Source organism: Papaver somniferum, chromosome 6 (assembly GCF_003573695.1).
Source record: "Papaver somniferum cultivar HN1 chromosome 6, ASM357369v1, whole genome shotgun sequence".
Lineage (NCBI taxonomy): Eukaryota > Viridiplantae > Streptophyta > Magnoliopsida > Ranunculales > Papaveraceae > Papaver > Papaver somniferum.
The window spans coordinates 164,202,252-164,223,958 of NC_039363.1; the positions used below are offsets into that span (position 1 = coordinate 164,202,252).

Below are 21,707 nucleotides of genomic sequence, written 5' to 3' on the forward strand. Positions count from 1 at the left end.
GAGACCCTGCTGGAGACATTATAGGAATGTATGAGATGTTACATCTACCCGACTCAGAGGCTGATGACGAAGATGTTGAGGCTGTTGGGGTTTAAACCAAGGCTTCGTATATATTAAACCCCAAGATATACGAAGCCTTGGTTTAAACCCCAACAATGAAAAGCCCAAATAAAGAAAAGAAAAAAAAGAACGAGCGTCCACCAAAAATGTCCCCCATAATTTGCGGTGGGGTTCTTCTGTTTTCCGTATGTTGAGGCGTTTGTTTCTCTGCGTCTTTCCTTTAATTATTCAAAGTTTAAACTCATTCATCAAAATGTAACCGTTAGGCACACCTCCCCTTTTTTAATGATTTTGTAAAATTAATATTTAAAGGACAGGGGAGAGAAGAACAAGGAGCTAAACTAGGAGTAGGAATCACAGACCTCAATTCATTCTCATATTAATTTTTTTTTGCCGCTGTCAAACTCAATCTCTTTGATTTCTTCGAAGAAATCAGAGAGTTTCAATCAATCATGACATCTGACGAACAAGTTAAATCCGAAGAAACCCAAATGGCTGCTGCTAATATTGATGAACCCATCATCAATGGTACTAATCCTGATAATGGCAGCAACATTAAAGTCGAAGAAAACCCAAAACTGGTTGATGCAGACAATGCAGACACAAACAATGTTGAAGAAGAAGAAAAAGAGGAGGAACAACACGACACTAAATCAGATGAAAAAGTGTTGTGTGCGGGAGAAAAAGAAGAAGAAGAAGAAGCAGCTAAGGATTGTAAAGACGGAAATGAAAATGGCAAAGAAGAGGTTGTTCAATCAACTACTATTAATAAGGAAGAAGAAGAACAAGTAGAAGAAATCAAAGAGACCTCATCTTCAGATCTGAAAGATAATGAAAAGAAGGCACTGATTGACTTCAAATCAAAGCTTGAAGAAGCTATTCTCCAAAACAAGCTGTTCCCATTAGCCGCGCACACAAAAGAAGAAAAAGAAAAGGAAGAAGAAGCTCAAAAGGAGAAAGAACCGCAGACGAAACCAGCAACTCAAGAAGGTAATGATGAAGATGATAAATTAGAGAAATCAAAACAAGAAGAGGAAAAAGTGGTAGAAGAGAAGGAAAAAACAGTACAAGAAGAAGGAAAAGCGGTGGAAGAGAAAGAGAAATCATTACAAGAAGAAGAAAAAGTGGGGGAGGAGAAGGAGAAATCTGTGGATGTTGTTGCAGAACTAGAAGAAGAAGATACTGCAGACAACAAGGAAAAATGCACACCAAAAGAAGAGGAAGAAAAGAAGGCGGAGAATCAGGAAAATGAAGAAGATAAGAAGAAATCAGATGATGATGTTGTTGTTGTAGACAAAGATATCTCATTATGGGGTGTCCCTCTCTTACCAAGTGCAGGTTCAGAAGCAACTGATGTAATCCTTTTGAAATTCTTAAGAGCTAGAGATTTTAAGGTTAACGAAGCTTTTGAGATGTTGAAGAACACTTTACAATGGAGGAAAGATAACAAGATCGATTCAATCTTGGATGAAGATTTAGGTTTAGATCATCTCAATTCAGTAGCTTATATGGATGGCATAGATCATGAAGGACACCCAATTTGTTACAACATGTATGGTATTTTTGAAAATGATGAGCTTTACCAGAAGACATTTGGTACCGAGGAGCAAAGACAATTGTTCATGCGATGGAGGTTTCAATTGATGGAGAAGGGTATTCAAAAACTTGATTTTAGTAACAAAAAAGGTGTTTCTTCTTTGCTTCAGATAAATGATCTCAAGAATTCACCTGGGCCATCAAGGAAGGAGCTTCGAATTGCCATGAAACAAGCTGTGGGTCTTCTTCAAGACAATTATCCAGAGTTTGTCGCCAGAAATGTAAGTGTGTCGCTTTACTCCCTCTGCATCAATTTCAGTGATAATTTAGAGTTGTGCACGCAATTAAGAAATGGTGTTTGTTTTTCGTTAACAATTTGGATTGCTGCATTTTGACTGCAGATCTTTGTGAATGTTCCATTTTGGTACTATGCCTTCAATGCTGTTCTATCTCCATTCTTAACCCAAAGGACTAAGAGTAAATTCGTCTTTGCTCGTCCGGCCAAAGTCACTGAAACACTTCTAAGGTTTGTGCATATATGTATCTCTTGTTCAGAATCGGGACCATGGTTGATAATACCATTGTCAAAGCTGCTGCATTTTCAGATCAGCATAATCTGACAAATTGTCATTTTCAGGTACATTCCAGCCCAACAAATTCCTATCCGCTACGGTGGTATGAAGAGGGAGAACGATTCTGAATTTTCTTCTGCTGCTGAAGAATGCAATGTGACTGAAGTTATTGTTAAGTCTGGATCAACAGAAGCTATTGAAATTCCTGCACCCGAGTCTGGAGTTACTCTTCTGTGGGACTTGATTGTGTTGGGCTGGGAGGTTAACTACAAAGAAGAATTTGTCCCAAGCGATGAAGGTTCTTACACCATGATTATTCAGAAAGGAAAGAAAATGGGTTCTCAGGAAGAATCAATTCGGAACTCGTTCAGGAATAGCGAACCCGGTAAGGTTGTCCTAACAGTCGAGAATAATACATTCAAGAAAAAGAAGGTTCTTTATAGATACAAGACCAAGATGATCTCCGCTTAATTAAGAACTCATGATCAACCATGTATAATTAAGTCGATTTGCAGGCGGACGGGCGGCTAAGATAAATAGACGAGAGGTATTATACAGTTGTAGTAACTATAAATTTGTTTGTTTGTTCTTCCAATTCTTTTAGATTGATTGTATAAGTGCGGGAGAGTAAGTATGGTATTGGAAAGAAAATGAAAAAAGAAAAAGAAAAGACATACTTCGATTCTTTTGTTAGAAAGATAACTCGGAGACCTGTCTGGTTGTTTGAATTTGGCTTTTACAGTGTTACTTCAATTGATAGATTTTATGTATTATGGATTCTTTCTTGATGAAATTACAGTTTATCGTATTATGCATGTACAAGCTGTATTAAGTTTCTAAACCCCCTTTTACAGAACGTTTGAAGCTTGTGCTGCCTTTTGGATTTTGAGCTCTGGAGTTATTTTTAAGTAGAGCAGTTTGTGCACAAATGATGAAAACAATACACAAGGAATATTGTGTTGTATGCTTTCATATGCTGTGCAACTTTGAAATTTCATAAAAGATTTCATCAATTTACTTAGGAGCCAAATTCCACCAAGAATATGTATCTGACAATTAGTGAGACACAAGCTTAGACTTTACTTAGTAGTCAAACCCAATTGGCTTCTTTGTGGTTTATGGCATCTTCTTATCCCTTATCCCAAAGATTTGGCAGGTCAATACTAGCTTTCCAATTCATCAAGTATTAATTCCTGGATAGGGTTTCCATCACAACTGGTACTTGTTAGTTCTTAGTAAGACATGTAACCAACCATTTATATATGCTTATATGCAATTGCAAGTCACTTTAATTAGCCGTTGACACTGACAAAGGATCACATTATGTCAATGACACTCATGCATATGCTCGCTGTAAAGTTGTTCCTTAAGAATGTGGTTGAGCAAATTTCAACTTTATGCCATAATCAGAGCAACGTTGAACTAATTTTAAGCACAAGCCCATTCCAAGTTTCTACTATAAATACAGAGTTTTTAGACGAGTATTGCCATCATCAGAAGGTGAGTAACTTGGAAGGAAAGAGGTCTTTCATGAAGATACAGAACCATGTTTAGTAGCCAAGGATGACTTGCCTATGTCCTCCTAGGAAATCCGACGTGTATATACATGTATGGAATCCCTTATGTGGTTCATAGGAAGTCTCCCTGGCTAGCTTGACTGGTTCTTGTCTATCATGTTTGACCTCCTTTCCTTCGTTTAGTAATGGAAATGGCTTATACCAGCTCAAATCCGAATTCCAAATCGATATGTTTCGCTCGAAATAATATGAATTCAGGTAAGTTGTCACAGATATCAATTCCTATGACATTTTGTAGCTTGTATAAGCTGTAGCACTATTTCCAAAATCTTTACCACAGTTGCTAACTTTTTATTGTTTAAAGGCACAGTTTTCTACTCCGGTAAAAACACAAAAACTCTTCGAATCAACATTCTATAAGATGGAACTCATTACACTCAGAAGCAGAGCTAACTCAGGCTAAGGGAACAACCGCCCCTACTAGGGGATATTGAAACCAGTTGGGGAATATCGAAAGTTCAAATTCCAATTACCATTACCTAGACCCATATCTATTCTAGACCTCTTAGTATTGTACCTAAGTTATTATTTGTTCATGTGAAATCTTTACCAAAAAAATCAGTGTCTTCTAGATCATAATTAGAGACTATGCTATTAACTCATCCATATGTGGAAGATGAAGCTCCACTGTCATTATCAATAAGATGGAAATTAAAATCTCCTAGTAAGATCCAAGGGCTACTGTTAGCTCTACTTATTTGATGGATATAACTCCATTGGTTTTTTTCCTTAGCATAATTGGAGTAACCATATATGCATGTGAGCAAGAATTCAGGTTTACTAAAATCTGCTTGCCCCTAATACATTGAACATGATATTACAAGTATCTACAATATCACAGGAAAAACCATTTTTCCACATTAAAACAAGACCTTCTGAAAGGCCTTTAGGCTCAGAGCACGGGCTATGGATAGTCTCCAAATGGAGACTAACTCTTTCATATGAAAGAGTACTCGTCCAATAGAAAGAGTGGAGCTATTATGGCCAAAACTGAGAGAGGACACTAAACGGGTAATCATCTCCTATTTATACAAAAAATTTCAAAATTTAATAATAAAATAATGATAGGAGGGAAAAGTTATTCTTTTAAAAATTGAATTTAGGCATATACGGGGGACAATCCCCGTAAGATAGTTACAAACAATATAGACGGGGGACTGTCCCTCGTCTAACGCAATTATTTTTTATTTTCTCAAATGGGGGACGGTCCCCCGTCCAGTGTTAACTACCAACCACTCGTTCACATGAACGAGTGTATGAACGTGTTGGGGGTGGAAGCGGGGTAAAAACTACCCATAACAGTCTCTAATTATACCAAATTGGTAGTTCACTCCTTCAAATGAAAGGGTGATACTACCCATAGCCCTTGCTCTCAATGAAAGCATTATTTGGGTATTGAAATTGTTTTAGTAGGGGTTTACATTTGGCGTGTTTTATTTTGTTTTCACGTAAGAAGATGATATCAGGGTTTTGAGATTTTTTCAAATCACTCAGATGGTTTCTGGTAGCTGAGTTCTTGAAACTTTGGACATTCCAAGGTATGATCTTCGTTGTAAACACTTCACTGTTGCTATGTGCTAACAAAATATTTAGAAATAAAATAAAAGATCTCTAATCTATATATTTTTGTAATGGCCAAACTGTCGTTGTACTTTAATTTTCGAAAAATTAGAAGTTAAAATTTTAATATTTTCACTTTTTGAATTTTTCCAAAGGAGTCGTCAAGTTCTAGACATTCGGCATGGAAGCGAAAACCATGCCTACTGTTGTAGTTTTTTCCCCAGAAAAATCACGATTTATGATACCAACCATGTCCAAAATTTTAGTGCGCAGTCCGTATTGTTAACTGTTTCCGGTGCTTACAGTATACGGTCGGCATTGCTCACGTAATAAATATTGTACCGACTGTTATTGATGAATAACACCATCAACTTTCAACAATGCTTTAAAAAAAAAAGAATTCAACTTTCAACATGATAGTGTCGACAGTATATCGGCGACATGGTGTTCATCAATTATCCATACGGACTGTTGGTGGCGTACTCAAAAAATAAATATATAAATTTAAAAAATTAAAAGAAATAAAAAATATATATTTTTTTAATAATTTAATAATATTTGGAAAGGATTTCTTGGACCTTTTAATAATTTAATAATAAAGATACCCATGATATAATTAAAACTTATGTCCCCCAATTATGGGTTCTATAAAATTTATATCGCAGAACTGTTTTTATATCTGAAGACTACTTGTGATCATTCATTGTTAATAGACTCTGTTCTTTGTGTGATCGATCATAAGTGGAATCAAGTTGTTGTGTGCAGGTATAATTGAAGGCATTTGAAGATTTGGAGACAAGAAGATTTTTCTGATTGGTTTTCCTATCTCGTGATATTTGTGCACACATCTTGATCGGCTGTGATCCGACTTAGATCTATTTTATCTTTGATAAATTTGATCATATAGTCGTTTAGATCAGCAACCATCATTTGGTGGTATTCTTCAATATCCAAAACTGATTGTTGCAAACCTAGATCTGATTGTTGCGGATTTGGATTGATCTTAACCAACAAATGAGTTTACTAGTTTAAACGGAAGAGCCTTTGTCAAAACTCAACATATCTTTATTCTTAAAAATTATTGGAGTAGTTATCGAACAACTTTATTCATTTTCTGTTTGGAAGACGATCAAAAGGAGTTGAGTGCTTAAGACTTTATATCGGTAAAACAACTCAAGATAGTGATTTATGTATTAGGATTCATGTGCGTCGACCGGACGGTTGTAGGAACATGTATACTGAGGGAACTAAGTAAGTAGGGGTATATTACTTGGTCTCAACTATACGAAGTTGGATTTGTTCTTTGTATAACGGCTTAATTCTGAGGGTATTCAAAACTGAACTATATCTTGAGGTTTTTCTGTATTTGCGGTTTCCTCGTTAACAAAATCTTGTTGTGTGATTTATTTTTGCATTCCACAATTATAATTGGTTTATTATAATAAAAGTAAATACACTTGTATGTTAATCCTAATCACTTTATATTGATCCTATAGTAAATCGGTATTGAACCGTAACCATTATCAAGTGAGTATCTCGAAGTTGTATTGTCTCGACTTAGTCTATAGACGATCACTCAAGCTATCAGACTTATAGGTTGAAACGAAAAGAGTGTGGTGTACTTGGGTACCCTCGTCATGGCATCAGAGCAGGAAGATACAGAGTGTATCCAACCTATGAGATTTGAATCAAATGGATGATTCAGTTAACGTATTAACAATATTTGGTGACTTCAACTTGTCATGGTGGAAGACACGAATGAAGAAAGCAATACTCTCTCTTCAGAGTATATTTGGAATATAGATTATTTCCGTTTGTTCCCCAGGTCTGTTGATTAGCCTCCTGACAGTCATATGTATGTATCTCATGGCATTTATTACTAACTGATTTAGTAATACTAATACAAATACCCATGTGACATTTTTTTATGTCAAATGTGAATGTGCACAAGATCCTTGAAAAGGCGTTTCTAATAGAGTCTCATGACTATTATTTTGATATTTTAATTATATTTTGGTATTCATACCCAAATGTTTGTGTTCACACATTTAAAATTGTCTGTATAGATCTGACTAGACTCTTCTTTTGGATTCCTTCTAACTATGTGAAGGATGATCTTTCTGTTAATGATATTATTAACAAGGGATTGTTTGATACTCCACATAACGGTTTCAATGAAGCAAGTAATCCTCTAAAATATTATCGTTTCAATAATTCAACAGATTTTCTCTGTATACTGTATTGTCATGTTTGATTTTTTGCTACCTTACTTTGTTATCTTCAATAAAAGATTTATTTTATCAAACCTGCATGGGTTTATGAAGATATTTCAGACCCTGATAATAATAGAGTTGATAAATATTCGAACATGAATATTAAATTAATACAGAATGAATATCCAATCCAAAAGCAAAAGAATGACAAGATACCGAAAGCAAAATTGTTTCCTAATAAACAAATATTTTCGAATCAACGGTTTCCTAAACCTAGTCAAATCCGAAAGGAAATTTCTTTTAAGGGAATGCTCATATATTGTTCTTACAAACAATTTGGAAGAATAGTTTCGGCACCAGACCTAGGGTTTTCTGTATAATTTCGTTACAAGAAAAAACGGGAAAAATGAAATCAAGAAGCGAAAAAACTTTTGAGCTAGACAAAGAAGATCCTTTGAATCCATATATTCCTTACAATGATATTGAGAAGATCCGTTTTATCACATGATCAAGGATGAACATGAATTTTCCTATTTTATAAATAGTTCATGTTTTGATAAATATCAAACTCTCAAGGGAATAAAATTTACCAGTGAAAAGAGATTTGATTCGGAAGTTTCTAATGCAAGCTATATAAAGTTCATCCGAGATCGGAACTGGGTAAAACTCTTTGATTTTGAAAAATATTCACCTGATATGGACTTATCTTTGTCACACTTGTTAGATGCAATATTTATTATGTCAGTCGTAAGATGATTTCGAATATGATCAAGTACAATGTAGCATGTAATCATATGATAAATTGATCATGATCCCATTAAAACCCGTGTCATTGGAAAAATGATCGACCGGGAAAAGGAAAGATTTCTAACCAAATATATACCCTTTGACCTAAGGGTTTTTGGAAATATTTCCATTCCAACTATTTTAGCAAGTACAAGAGACAAGTCACACTGGGATAAAGAATTTCCAGAATTTGTCTACTTTTTTGTGGAAGGTGATAAACAAATTCATCTTTTTGGGATAATTATCATCAGATGTCCATGATTTTTGAGTTTCCTTTCTCTCTAGGATCTAAGAAAAATCTTGGATATCCCTGTCTCATCATAGAACTCTGCAAGAACTCAATGGTTGAAATATTTGGTGATCTAAGATCCACAAAATTTGTCTATACATGAACCATCAACCAAATGATATGATCACAAAATAAAGGAAAAATTGTTGCCTCCTCTACTCAGACTTCTGAAAAAGAAAACAAGGATACATCCAACGTCTTGGTAATCAATTAAACTATATTCAGAAATAGTTAGCCTTTGCTCATCGAAAAGATCCTGAAACTCTACAAGCTTGGATATTGACACATAGGTTTGGAGATTTGAAGGATATCAAGGACCGGGACTACGTCATGAATGTCAAGAATGGTTCAAAAATAAGGAGCAGTCTACTTATTATTTTATGACAATAGACTAATCAATTATTGATTTATTTCAATGTTTGTGTAAATTTTACTCAAAACTATTAGTATTATGAATAATTAAGCTTTTATTCAAAATCTTTTGTGTCATTCTTTGTGATAGTTTTGATTGCATAGATTATGTGAATGAATATATTTTATGCTTTGCTTTCGATTATGATATGTTATTTCGGTTTTCATTAACCTAATCTCCGATCTCATATTATGGTATTCTCTTATGATTTGTGTGACTTTTTAATATTGCAAGATTAGATTCTAACCTTTTTAGGTAGGTTTTATCAAAGGATCATAAAGATATACTGATTAAAACGCATGTGTGAAAGTCCCAATGATGTTTTTATCGTTTATGTTTACATAAGTTGTGTATTTATCAGAACATGTGAGTTTCAATTTTAAGCTTTTACTATTGGCACGTATTAGCTAAAAACCTGTGTCAACCTTTCTCTGGAAAAGGTTGTTTTAGGTTGTTGTTGTTTTGTTTTTATTAGAGCATTGATCGGTTGAACCCACCAAGCGTTGGTATGTCAAGTTTGGTTGTCATATTTTAGTGAACCAAAACTCATTTAAAGAGTCGCTTGATTGTTTACTAGAGTCAACTTCGTATAGGTTATCTAGAAAGTTATTAGGATATGAGACTTACAAGTGTTACTTGAAGACTTGAAGAATGCAAAGAAGTAAAGAGCTACATCGACGACATCATCCTTACTCTTGAGGTTAGTAATATTTTGACTTGAATTGTTTCATTCCTAACGTATTTTTGAAATGGTGCTATATTGAAAACATAACTGCAAAGATGTGAATGATTATTCTCTAGTTAGACGTAGTATTAAGGAATTATAATACGAAGTATAACGCCTATCTTTTGAACTTTGTCTATAAGACATCAACATAATCGTATGAATTCTATTATGATTATGTATGGGTGTGGGTGAAGATTCCGTCCTAGGAAACAATTTTTGACATTCGTTTAAAGGAAGTACGATTCACAAACTTGTTTTGTGAGTCGAAAGGGAAATCGCTAGGCTTATTGGTATTGTTATTCATTGCAAATTTTTGGATTACCAATATGTGTGTTTAGTATAACCGCTCATAACTTGTTTATGTATCTTGGTAAAACTATTCACAATGCCTGACTTATATATCGGTATGACTTTTATTAGTGAAACCAATTTTTAGTAATCACCTGAGATGGTATGATCGATATTTGTAATCGGTGTGACCATTCCTAGTCATTGGGTAACCGATCCTAGAACTTGGTGGGACTAATCACAAGATGTGTAATCGATCCTTGTAGTAGGTTAATAAGTTTTAGTAATTGGTGTAACCGATCCTATAACTTGTGCAACCGATCATAAGTAATACCATGAGATAGTGGTAACCGATCCTGGTACTTAGTTAACCATTTTATGGAAACTAGTGTAACAGATCCTAGTAGCCACTTGGAGGTAGAACCGAACTTTGTGTTTGGTAGAACCGTTAAACCCATGAATGGTGATTGAATGCTTTTGACCAATCACATAGTTCTTGGAAATCAGATGAACCAATTCTAAACTCATTTGGAAGTGTGGCAAAACGGTTCCAAGATTGTAAATATGAAAAAGGATTTACAAAGTAAAGATATCGACATACTTTGAACATGTGCAATAATTCTTATCTATTATTATTCAAAGATATTCCTTAATAACTAAAGGAGAATCCGGGATCGAAATAAATTGAGAATCTTTTAGTTAAGGTTTTTAATTTTATATGAATTTAATTTCCAGCAATTAAATGTATATGTTTAGAAAATAAAAATTGGTTATGTGAATTTACTAATTGGAGATTTTCTACTGAGATTTCGGTCAATATTTGGACAGAGCATTTCCACGAATTATGAAAAATCGATTTTGGCTTTATTGCATATCTTTGAGAATATTCGGTTTTGGAAATTCAATGGTGTTCAAACTTCCTTGGTCTATAAATATTGAAGTTTGCATTTCAAGAAAACTAATCCTCAGAGCCAGCAAAACTACCTAGTTGTGCTGTTACTGGTGGAGCCGTCTATACGGAGAGGAAAGTACCATAATTAGGCGAAATCTCTTACGACCGCTCTTTTTAAAGGCTTCTTTGGGATTGAGAAGCTCCACGAGTACCGTTGGTGGGAAACTAGATAATTGCAGTTTATTATTAGTTTTCGATTGATTTGATTGACTAACGGTTGTTGAACTTTGATTGTAGCTAGTTTGTTTATGCTTGAGAATCTTCTCTTATGATATAAGATTCACTCAAACTAGATCGAAGTATCGACGGGTATCTTTAGACTGTTTGTAGATCTAAAGACGTCTTGTGATAATCCATCGTTAACAAACTCCATTCTGTGTGTGATTGATCATAAGAGATTCAAGTTGTTTGTGTGCAGGTGTTTATTGAAGGTCTAAGAAGATTTAAGACAAATAAGATTTCTTATTTTGAGTTCATATTCTTTGGTGTGCACAAAACTTGATCGGATGGGGATCCAACTATAATCGATTTATCTTTTGATAGATTGGATGAATTAGTTGCGCAGATCAGCATCAATACATTTCTTGGTGATTCATAGTATTGATTTCATAGTCTAAACAATTACTTTGGTAGTTGTTGAATAGATTGATCTAGAACCCGACAAAAGAGTTTATTGGTTAAACGGAAGAGCCTTTTGTCAGACTCATATCACGTTGTTTGAAAAGAGTTGTTACCGAACAGATTTGTTGTTCCTTTACTGTTTGGAATATTGTAGATGGTGGATTTTCAACAAGGGTTAAAATCGTAAAACTAATAGTATATGCTCCTGATCCATCAATCATATGAGTATTGAGGCTCATGCATGTCTCTGATTGAAGCATGAAAACTCATGCCGCATGAATCTCTAACTGAGAATACTATCTCTCAGAGTATATACAGATATGCAGTCTCTCAGCTGAGGCAGCGGCATATCTCATGAATGTTGATAAATTTCAGTAATTACTTCTATATAGAATCGGAAGATTAGACGGATCCTAGACGACTTACCTGCTAGTATAGAGCAATAACGTCTTCAGGATGTAACAATGTTTTCCCTAACTATATGAAAGAAATATGACGCTTCAACAAGCTCATATCACTTAATTCCTGAATAATTAATGCTCCTAGACGATCGTGCTAGTATAAAGTTATCAATTAATTATTCCTAAATTATTAGATTCATTAACTGAATCCGTGGAAAATATTCTACATTATTCATAATATTTAATCACTTCAATTCGTGGTTCTTCCCAGCAGAATTCCACGGATTAGTGATAAATATTCAACATACGGGCGTCTGAGCAGCTATCGAGTAAGCCCCGACTAAAATGGTGCAAGTGTATTTATCAATAATGCGCAAACGAGCACTTGAATGCACAAACGATCATTCCAAAACACGAAAGAACAATGAACCTATGCAAAATAGGAAGAAAAATGTAATAATAAAATATTAGCAAAGGCGTCAGGGGACTGGGCCCACCGGCCGGCCAGACACGCCATGGCCAGTCGCACGCCCAATTTTATATTTTATCATATTTTATTATTTTTTCCTGATCTCATGAAAATCCCTTCATTTGAAAAAATCTCCTTCGTCTCAAGGAAACTCCCCAGTCTCATGGTGTTTCCTCGTATCAAAGAAATAATAAAATTTAGGAAAGGTGTCGCGGGACCGGGTCCACTAGCCGTCCGGCCATGCCCTAGCCGTGGCCGGACCCGCACCTCATGATTCCTTATTATTTTATTATTTTCCTCATCCCATGAAAATTCTCTGATTTCATGATATTTTCCTCAACTCATGAAAAATAATATAAAATTAGGGAAAAGCTCACGGGACGGGCTCATTGGCCGGCCGGCCATGCCCTAGCCGTGGCCGGTCCCACACGCCCTTGTCTCATTATTTTAATATTATTTGTTTCCCTCATCTCATGGAAACTCCCTAACTTCTAGGAAAATCCTTAGTTTCAACAAACTCCTTGATTTCATGACATTTCCCTAAAATCATGAAAATATTATAAAATTAGGGAAAGTGACATGGGATCGTGCCCATTGGCCGGTCGGCCATGGCTTGGCCATAACCTATCCCACACTTCATGACTCCGTATTTTATTATTATTATTCACGTAATCTCATGGAAAGTCCTTAACTTCATGAAATTCCTCAGTTTCATGGTATTTCCTTCACATCAGGGAAAATACATAAAATTACATTTGGGAAAGGTATTGCGGGACCGAGCTTGCTAGCTGGCCGGCCATGCCCTAGCCGTGGCCTGTCCCTCACCTTGCAATTCCATATTTTATTAATTATTTTTCATCATCTCATGAAGATTCCCCAGTTTCAGCAAAACCCTGAATCCTTCATATTTTCACAAAATGTTGCTCAAACGCGCATCAGAAAATATCGAAACTCTCAGGACTGAGACAAGGACATTATGGTGACACAGGCATGTCTCCTTGACCGACCAAGTCCGGACCTAAGGCTTGTAAATAGCCGGTCCCGCATGTTTTAATAATTTTGACCTAATTTGCTCAATTTCTCATATTGGGTCCAAACTCTTCTCAAAATACTTAGAATTTGCTCAAACGACCATCAGCTGGTCCCATGACCACCAAGAGCCGATCCCGTGACCCTTGGTCGGTCCCTCATCTCTCCATAATCAGGTTTTACTATCTGACGCTTACACAAGCATTATTTTAATAAATGATTAAACCAGCATTTAATCATCCTTTCACCAACTTGTCTTCAAGAGATTTTTGATATTTTTCTCATTTGAGCATATGGGCGTGACAGGGTCGGCTCCTCATCCCATGTAGCCGGTCCCTGTGGTTGATTTTCAATAAATCATCAATTGATCAAAAATTAGGGCTTCGAATCTAAAGCTCTGCAAAAACATAATTCTGAGCAGATTCAAACACCAATAATTTTATGTTGGTCCCGTGATCAACACTCTAATAATTATGCTCGGCTCAGATATCAGCATCCTAAATTAATGTTCGCTCAAACGAGCAATATTTGCTCAGACTAAGGAATATTGGTTCAACTATCAATATTCAACGATACCAACAATTCATCAAACGAGCAATATTTGCTCAGACTAAGGAATATTGGTTCAACTATCAATATTCAACGGTTCAACAACATTTGCTCACCTTAAGTTATAAATATTTATTCGACAATATATCTTTGTCTCAGCATACATGTTCAATTCATGAGTCTCATAATATTTTCAAATCACGTTCGATTCAACAATACAAGGACTCATCGTCTCATAAAGTCAGCAACTGATTCCACAATCACGAGATGTCAATCGTGTCACATGGAGGGATACCAATTAGGGTTTTGGTATGGCAGCCTACGACACGTGCATTCATCCACGATGAGAACGTGAGAAAGTCGTGCAATCAGTTGGAGGAGTTAGCAAAGTAGTGGGTGGAAAATTAACCAAGTCTCCGCACGATGAGCAACTGGTTTTAACACGATTTCCACTTCCCCACTCTTTGACTCCAGCAACTTTCAAACTTCATGGGATCAAGGTTTACAATTCTAGAAATATAAGTAAGTCTCTGGATCATGATTGAAATAACAAGAACAGTCTCTCGTCAAGCAGACAACAAGAGATTAAGAACTCAACATATGAGCAATTACTCTCAACAGAGCAAATTCAATAAATCAGAACTTATCTTATTTTCTTCGCACATAACACACAACACACTTACAATCTTTGACCACCATTGATCTCACACGTTTCTCAGCTTCCCTCCTACTGATCAACCCATCCTCTCTTGTGACCGAATTGACTCTGGAACGGCCATTGTCTTGGTTTAGGCCGGAGTCCTACAGATTGATCTCTCGAACTTAAAGCACTCCCTTCTTGCAGTGCATCTGTGTGAGGTTGAGCATTTTCTCGGTTCAAGGAGTCTCCTCCGTACTGTCATCTCCTCAATCCGTAAAAACCAGCAAATCGTTTTTCCACATCTACAAATACGAACCAAAGGAATTGTTCCAAGTGCGTGACTTATTGCAAGTTGGAGGCGCAGGGATACTGAGGGAACTAGGTGAACTATAGGTTTAGTTGCTTGGTCTCAGCTATACGAAGTTGGTTTAGATTTTGTATAGCGGCTTAATTATGAGATTATTCAATTCTAGACAAGGTCCCGGGGTTTTTCTGCATTTGTGGTTTCCTCTTTAACAAAATCTTTCCGTGTCTTTTACTTTTCTATTTCCGCAATTTTAATTGATTTATTATAATTAGAAGTAAAATACACAAACGTTAATTCCTAATTACTTGATAGCAATCCTATAGTTTCGAACCTATTATCAAGTAATCATACTTCGTTGTTGTATTATCTCGATCTTGTATCCATAGTCAATCATGCAAGTTATCTTGTTTTCGTATTGTCTCGATCTCGTATCCATAGACGATCACACGAAGTGTGAACCGATTCGTTGTATTGTCTCGACTCGGTCCATAGACAATCACTTTCGGAGAAAGGAATTGTAGGTGGAAAAGTTTTAGATTGAGGTATATTTGGGTACCCTCGTCTTTTCAGTTTTGCAGGGGAATAACAACTAACATGGGGAGAGTTCTTATTGAACTGGTGCTTAATGATATATCTTTGTGGGGACAGTGGTTGTGGAAATCAAGGGAAGAATTATGCTTATAATCTTTCCTGATATGAAAACTAAGTTAATTATGTTCTTAATTTGTCATGTCGAAACGTAAAGTACGATTTTTGTGTTAGTTAATCGTCTTCCTGTTAAGAAAAGATGATTTAATTGGTTATTCTTTGTTCTTGTTTTACGAAACATGGTGTAATTGTTATATTTCTATTATTTTATGTGGATTGTTATGTTTCAATTGTTTTCCGGTCAAGAAACACTTCTTCAATTCTGATTTTTTTTTTGCATAACGAAAAAGGGATCATTTATTTAGTCCATTTGATTCCTGATAATATAACTAAGTTAATTTTGATCTTAGTTTAAGTTTGTCAAACCTAGGATTCGATTATTCAAGTCTAGTTGATTCCTTGATGACAAAAACTAGTTAACAATTATTCTTAGAATAGTTGGAACCTGGCAAGATAAGTTGAGTTAATTCTGATCTCTTTTGAGTCTTATCGAATAAACCGATTTTACATACATAATCGATTCAGTTTTGTAACTTAGTTTTCTTAGTTAACTAATCAGACTAAGGGAAAATTGCTTCGATAAGTTTTTTCCTTGATAACATACTAAGACAAGATTACTTAGGTAGTTTTGGTTTTAGTATTGGTTATATAAAATGGTACGCATATGAAACCTTCGTGCTTAACTCTTATAGGTTGCACAAGTTCTTATGAATTTGTTATAACCTTTCGGTCCGCTCTTATGTTTATTCGTTTCTTTGTCATTTTTTTGACATAAATAAAGAGAAACATATGGAGTAAAAAAGTGATTTATGATCACTAAGAAATGACATATGTGTTTAAATGTTACATCTAAAGAAAGAGTAAAGCATAAACTAAGGGGGAAAAACATAGCATCATGATGTGTAGTATTTCATACTACAAAAGGGGAATAACAAAGATGTTCGAATTGAATATATACCTAGCTTTACTTTAGGCGGAGAAAAGATTTTTTCAAATGTCAATATCGACATTTATTATTTTAATATGTGCTTGATATAGTGTTGTTGAAACTTGGAATCAAATGTGAGAAGAATGAGTTATTTTGTAATTCGTTATCTCCATATGTATTAAAGTATTGTCACTAAAATTGAAAGAGGTGGAGATTGTTAGAGCATTACTCTGTTGAACCCACCAATCATTGGTATATCAAGTTTGATTGTCAAATTTTAGTATCAAAACTCAATTAGAGTCGTCTAATAAAATGTAGTAGAGTCAACTTCGTTTGGGAAAGACTAGAAAGTATAGGAATGTTGAGACATACAAGTATTACCTTGAAGACCTGAAGAACATGAAAACGTATCGACTACAATGAAGACGTCATCCTTCTACTTGAGGTGAATGATAATGGCTTGACTTGTTTCCGTTCCTATCGTTACTTTCAAGTCATTTAAGATTGAAAACATAACATGCGAGGTTATATTCAATACTCTAGTATTAGACTTGGTCATATCATTATGATTAAAGTGTTAAGGAAGAATATTTGATTACGAAGAATACATTTAACTTTTGAACTTCATAAATGCAACATCGACATAATCTATGTAACTTGTTACTTGATTTTGTATTGGATATAAGTGTGATTTCATCCTATGAAACTATGTTTCATTACATATGTTTAAAGGAAGTACATATACAAAACTTGTTTCGTGATCGAAATTGTAAATCAATAGGTGTTTTGGTACGGTTTTCTATAAAGATTTATTGGATGACCCATTTGAACCTAAGGTAGAAATTCTGGTAGAACAGATCTTAACTTATGCTGAGAGTTACAGTGGAACCGATCCCTACCTACTTTGGGGTACATGGTAGATCCGATCCTATCTTTTGTTGGGAGTCTTGGTAGAACCAATCCTTACTTATATCGGGATACATGGTATAACCAATCCTAGATTTTGTTGAGAGACTTGGTAGAACCGATCCTTATCTATATTGGGAATCTTGGTAGATAAGATCCTCGCTCTTATTGAATTCATGGTAGAATCGATCCCTACTTATAGTTGGAGACTTGGTAAAACCGATCTTAACCTATGTTAGGAGTCATGGTAGAACCGGTCCTAAAAACAAAACTGATTTTCAACATTCACATATTACTTGAAGTTTTGTGTGAGTTTGGAATTAGGATTTGCATGGTAGAAACAATCCTAGCTTATATTGGGAGTTATGGTATAACCAATCCCTACCTATATTTGGAGACTAGGTATAACTGATATTAACCTATGTTAGGAATCATTGTATAACCGATCTCAGAAAAATTAACCATGTTTGGATACATCAAGGTATGCATACCCAGTATGCGAACTGTATTGTTATGATTCAGGTCTGGGAACCTTGTTTGCGTACCTAGTATGCGAACGATTCTACCTGAGTTGGTCCGGGACTGCTGTTCGCGTACCTGGTTTGTAAATGGCTGGACATGCCAAGATCTGGAACCGTTGTGTGCGTACCTGGTTTGCGAACACGGTGGTTTAAGTTCTAAAATCGGTTAAGTATGATTCTCATACTCAAGAGAAAAGCTGATTTCCAACATTAACATATTACTTACGGTTTTGTGTGAGTTTGGAATTAGGGTTTTCTAAATAGGAAAGTTCCAGATGTCGACATAATCTGAACATGAATATAATTCTTATCTTTAATTGTTCAAAGATATTCCTTGATACTCAAGGTGATCCCAAACCGAAATATTGAGAATCTTTTAAATAAGATTTTCGAATTGTATGTTTTTGATCTTCTAACAATCAAAACATATGTTTTGAAAAGCTGTATTAGTTAAGTGATAAACTAATATTAGATATTTTCAAAAGAGAGATTTCAGAATTACAGGTTGGATATTAGTTGGAAATATGAAAACCAAAATTAGGTACATATTCCATATCTTGAGAATCTTTCGGTTTTGGAATTTCCTTGTTGTCCAAACAACCTTGGTCTATAAATAGTTGAGTTTACATTTCTTGCAAACTATCCTAAGTGCCATGCAAACTTCATCTGTGTTGTTTCAAGTGGAGTTGACTATCCGGAGAGGAAAGTACCATAATAAGGCGAAATATCTTGCATCCGCTCGTTTAAAGACTTCTGTGGGATCAAGAAGCTCTACGAGCACCGTTGGTGTAAAACTAGATAATTGCATTGTTATTTTAGTTTTCGATTATTGATTTGATTGACTAGCAATTGTTGAAATTTTGATTGCACCTAGTTTCATTATTCTTGAGATCCTTCTCTTCTGATATAAGTTCACTCAAACTAGATCAAAGTATTGACAAGATCTTCATAATTGTTTTTAGATCTGAAGATAACTTGTTATCATCCATTATTAATAGACTCCGTTCTGTGTGTGATCGATCATATGTGGAATCAATTGTTCTGTGAAGGTACAATTTAAGGCATTTGAAGATTTGAAGACAAGAAGATTTTTCTGATTGGTTTTTGGTATCTTGTGATATTTGTGCACACATATTGATCGGCTGGGATTCGAGTTAGATCTAATTTATCTTTTATGAATTTGATCATAGTAATTTAGATCGAAAACTATCATTTGGTGGTATTCTTCAGTATTCGAATCTTATATTTGTGAATCTAGATATGATTATTTCGTATTTAGATTGATCTTACCCGAAAAAAGAGTTTACAAGTTTAAACGGAAAAGCTTTTGTAAAAACCAAACATATCTTTATTCTTACAGATTATTGGAGTAATTACCAAATAACTTTGTTCCTTTTCTGTTTGGAAGACGATTAAAAAGAGTTGAGTGCTTAAGAATTTACATTGGTAAAACAACTCAATATAGTGATATATATCTTAGGATTCACGTTCGTTGGCCAGACGGTTGTAGGCGCAGGAATACTGAGGGAACTAAGTGACTAGGGGTAGATTTCTTGGTCTCAACTATACGAAGTTGTCTTTGTTCTTTGTATAAGAGCTTATTTCTAAGAGTATTCAAAGATGGACTAGGTCCCAGGGTTTTTCTGCATTTGTGGTTTCCTCGTTAACAAAATCTTGTTGTGTGATTTACTTTTACATTCCACAATTATAATTGTTTTATTATAATTAAAAGGAAATACACTTGTATGTTAATCCTAATAACTTGATATTGATCATATAGTAAATCTGTTTTGAATTGTAACTATTATCAAGTGAGTATCTTGACGTTGTATTGTCTCGACTTAGTCTATAAACGACCACTCAATGTATCATGCTTGTAAGTTGAAACCAAAAGATTGTGGTGTACTTGGGTACCCTCGTCATTTTATGATTATTAAGCAAGATGTTGTTTAAAGGATTCATGAGAAGAATACTTTTAGACATGTTCCTGTAAGCTCTATCCTGTTTAACTGAGAATGGTTCTACACTCTTAATATAAGTGTTTGAATCTTTCTCTGGGTTGTAGATATTTTTTTATCTTAATAAAACCTCTTTATTTCAAAAGAAAAAAAAATCATTACTAGTAAGTTAGTTTTTTGTTAGGATATTTTGAAATCCGCCAATCTACCTGCATCCACTCGGTTTACCCTCTCACCCTCGGGTATCAAACCCGTCGGGTAATGGATTGGACATGGGTGCATTTATGAAACCCATCTTTGAACAATATGTATAGAGTTTTTTTATTATCTCTTTCATAATCAATATGTTTAGACAACAAAGTCCGCGAAAAGGAGAGTTACGAGAAAAAAAAAAGTCGTTAGAAAAATGGGTATTCCTTTTCAATTATGTCTTCTCAATCTTCTGATTTTCATTAATAGATTCTTCCTTATAAAAAACTAACCATAAAATATATTTAATAAAGTTGTTTTTCTATTGGTCTTACCCATTTGTGGATTCGATGTAATACATAACATATATTCCCTCTAACATAATCCCATAACAGAAAATATTTATTTCAAAAGAAACTTTATATATTTAACAACATTTCTATACGAAGAATAAATATTTATTTTTATCACAAAAATCATAATCATAATAATGTTAATATATACGTTAAATAAATTAAAATAATACAAATACACTATTTAATTTTGTCATCATTATTTTCAAATATATTGTCTAACAAATACTCATAAATTTTAATGTAAGTTATACGTTCTTAATGAATCAAAAAAAAGTTATATGTTGTTAACTAAAACTAAAAAATGACTGCAAATTCCAACATTAACTCAAGATACGACATATATTTACGATTTCCTTGTAACCCTTTATCTTCGTAAAGACTTGTTTGTATCCCTTTTTCATCGGTAATATTTTTCGACCCTCGTGCACTTCAATTCTGGTTACTGGTGGTCTTATAACCGGCTGATGAGGGCTTTCAATACTGTTTTCGGATTAAGCATCATCACAAAGAAACTCTAAAATCAGTTCCACATCAAATATGTCTCTACCATGTTTTTTCAAAGCTTTAGTAACAAAACCTGGAGAACTAAAAGTTAAGTACCGTAATCTAATTTCACTAATGAACCAATACCCACAGTAGATCACATCGCGAAATTCGAGATCACTGGGTTGGATTCAGAGTTGAAGCTGAAGAAGAATATCTGGATCCAAATCAGATCCGCACCAATGTTTCTTTAGTTCTGAGCTCCTGATTTTCAAACCTTAGAATGACGACTGCGAGGTTAGTTGGAGGGAGATTGTGGGTATCGGAAATATGAAAAAAATCAAAAAAGAGTTAATTAGGCCATGATACACAAAAGATTGAATCCAAAAGCTGAATTTGAAGTCGAAAATGACCCAAAAAAAAGAACCCTGAAAAAGTATATGTTTTAACAAAAATGCGCAATCGGGGGATATATAAAGTAATTAGGGATATGTGTTGGGTATATAAGTTTTAAAAACATTATTGAGTTCCAACAAATTAGTGTCTCATTTAAATGTTTTTAATATGAAAATTATTGTTTTTCTTAAAGAATAAATTTATTTGGAGTTAATGTCAAAAACCATTTTTTATTGAATGAGATGTTAATTAACATCTTAATAATGTCTTTCATTTAATCCCATATTTATTCTTGGCTATGGAAAATAAAACTCAGAACTTTTTAAGATTAAGA

The 21,707-nt window shown here is 34.5% G+C and overlaps 1 protein-coding gene and 1 long non-coding RNA gene across 2 annotated transcripts; both read left to right on the forward strand.

Moving 5' to 3' along the window:
- Positions 1-360: 360 nt before the first annotated feature.
- Positions 361-2,987, forward strand: LOC113289979 (patellin-4-like). The gene is made up of 3 exons (XM_026539439.1): positions 361-1,877; positions 1,998-2,122; positions 2,234-2,987. The coding sequence occupies exons 1-3, from the start codon at positions 513-515 to the stop codon at positions 2,637-2,639; spliced, it is 1,896 nt and encodes a 631-aa protein (XP_026395224.1). The 5' UTR covers positions 361-512; the 3' UTR covers positions 2,640-2,987.
- Positions 2,988-3,678: 691 nt separating this feature from the next.
- On the forward strand, positions 3,679-4,413 carry LOC113286369. Its single transcript, XR_003329252.1, has 2 exons — positions 3,679-3,943; positions 4,050-4,413. It is a non-coding gene; the product is annotated as an uncharacterized LOC113286369 (long non-coding RNA).
- Positions 4,414-21,707: the final 17,294 nt, after the last annotated feature.

What these genes read in the sequence shown, in the direction of transcription:
- LOC113289979 (XM_026539439.1), top strand. Translation starts at nt 513, where the DNA reads ATGACATCTGACGAACAAGTTAAATCCGAAGAAACCCAAATGGCTGCT. An exon ending in CAGAGTTTGTCGCCAGAAAT is followed by an intron (nt 1,878 to 1,997) that starts GTAAGTGTGTCG and finishes TTTTGACTGCAG; the next exon opens with ATCTTTGTGAATGTTCCATT. An exon ending in GTCACTGAAACACTTCTAAG is followed by an intron (nt 2,123 to 2,233) that starts GTTTGTGCATAT and finishes TGTCATTTTCAG; the next exon opens with GTACATTCCAGCCCAACAAA.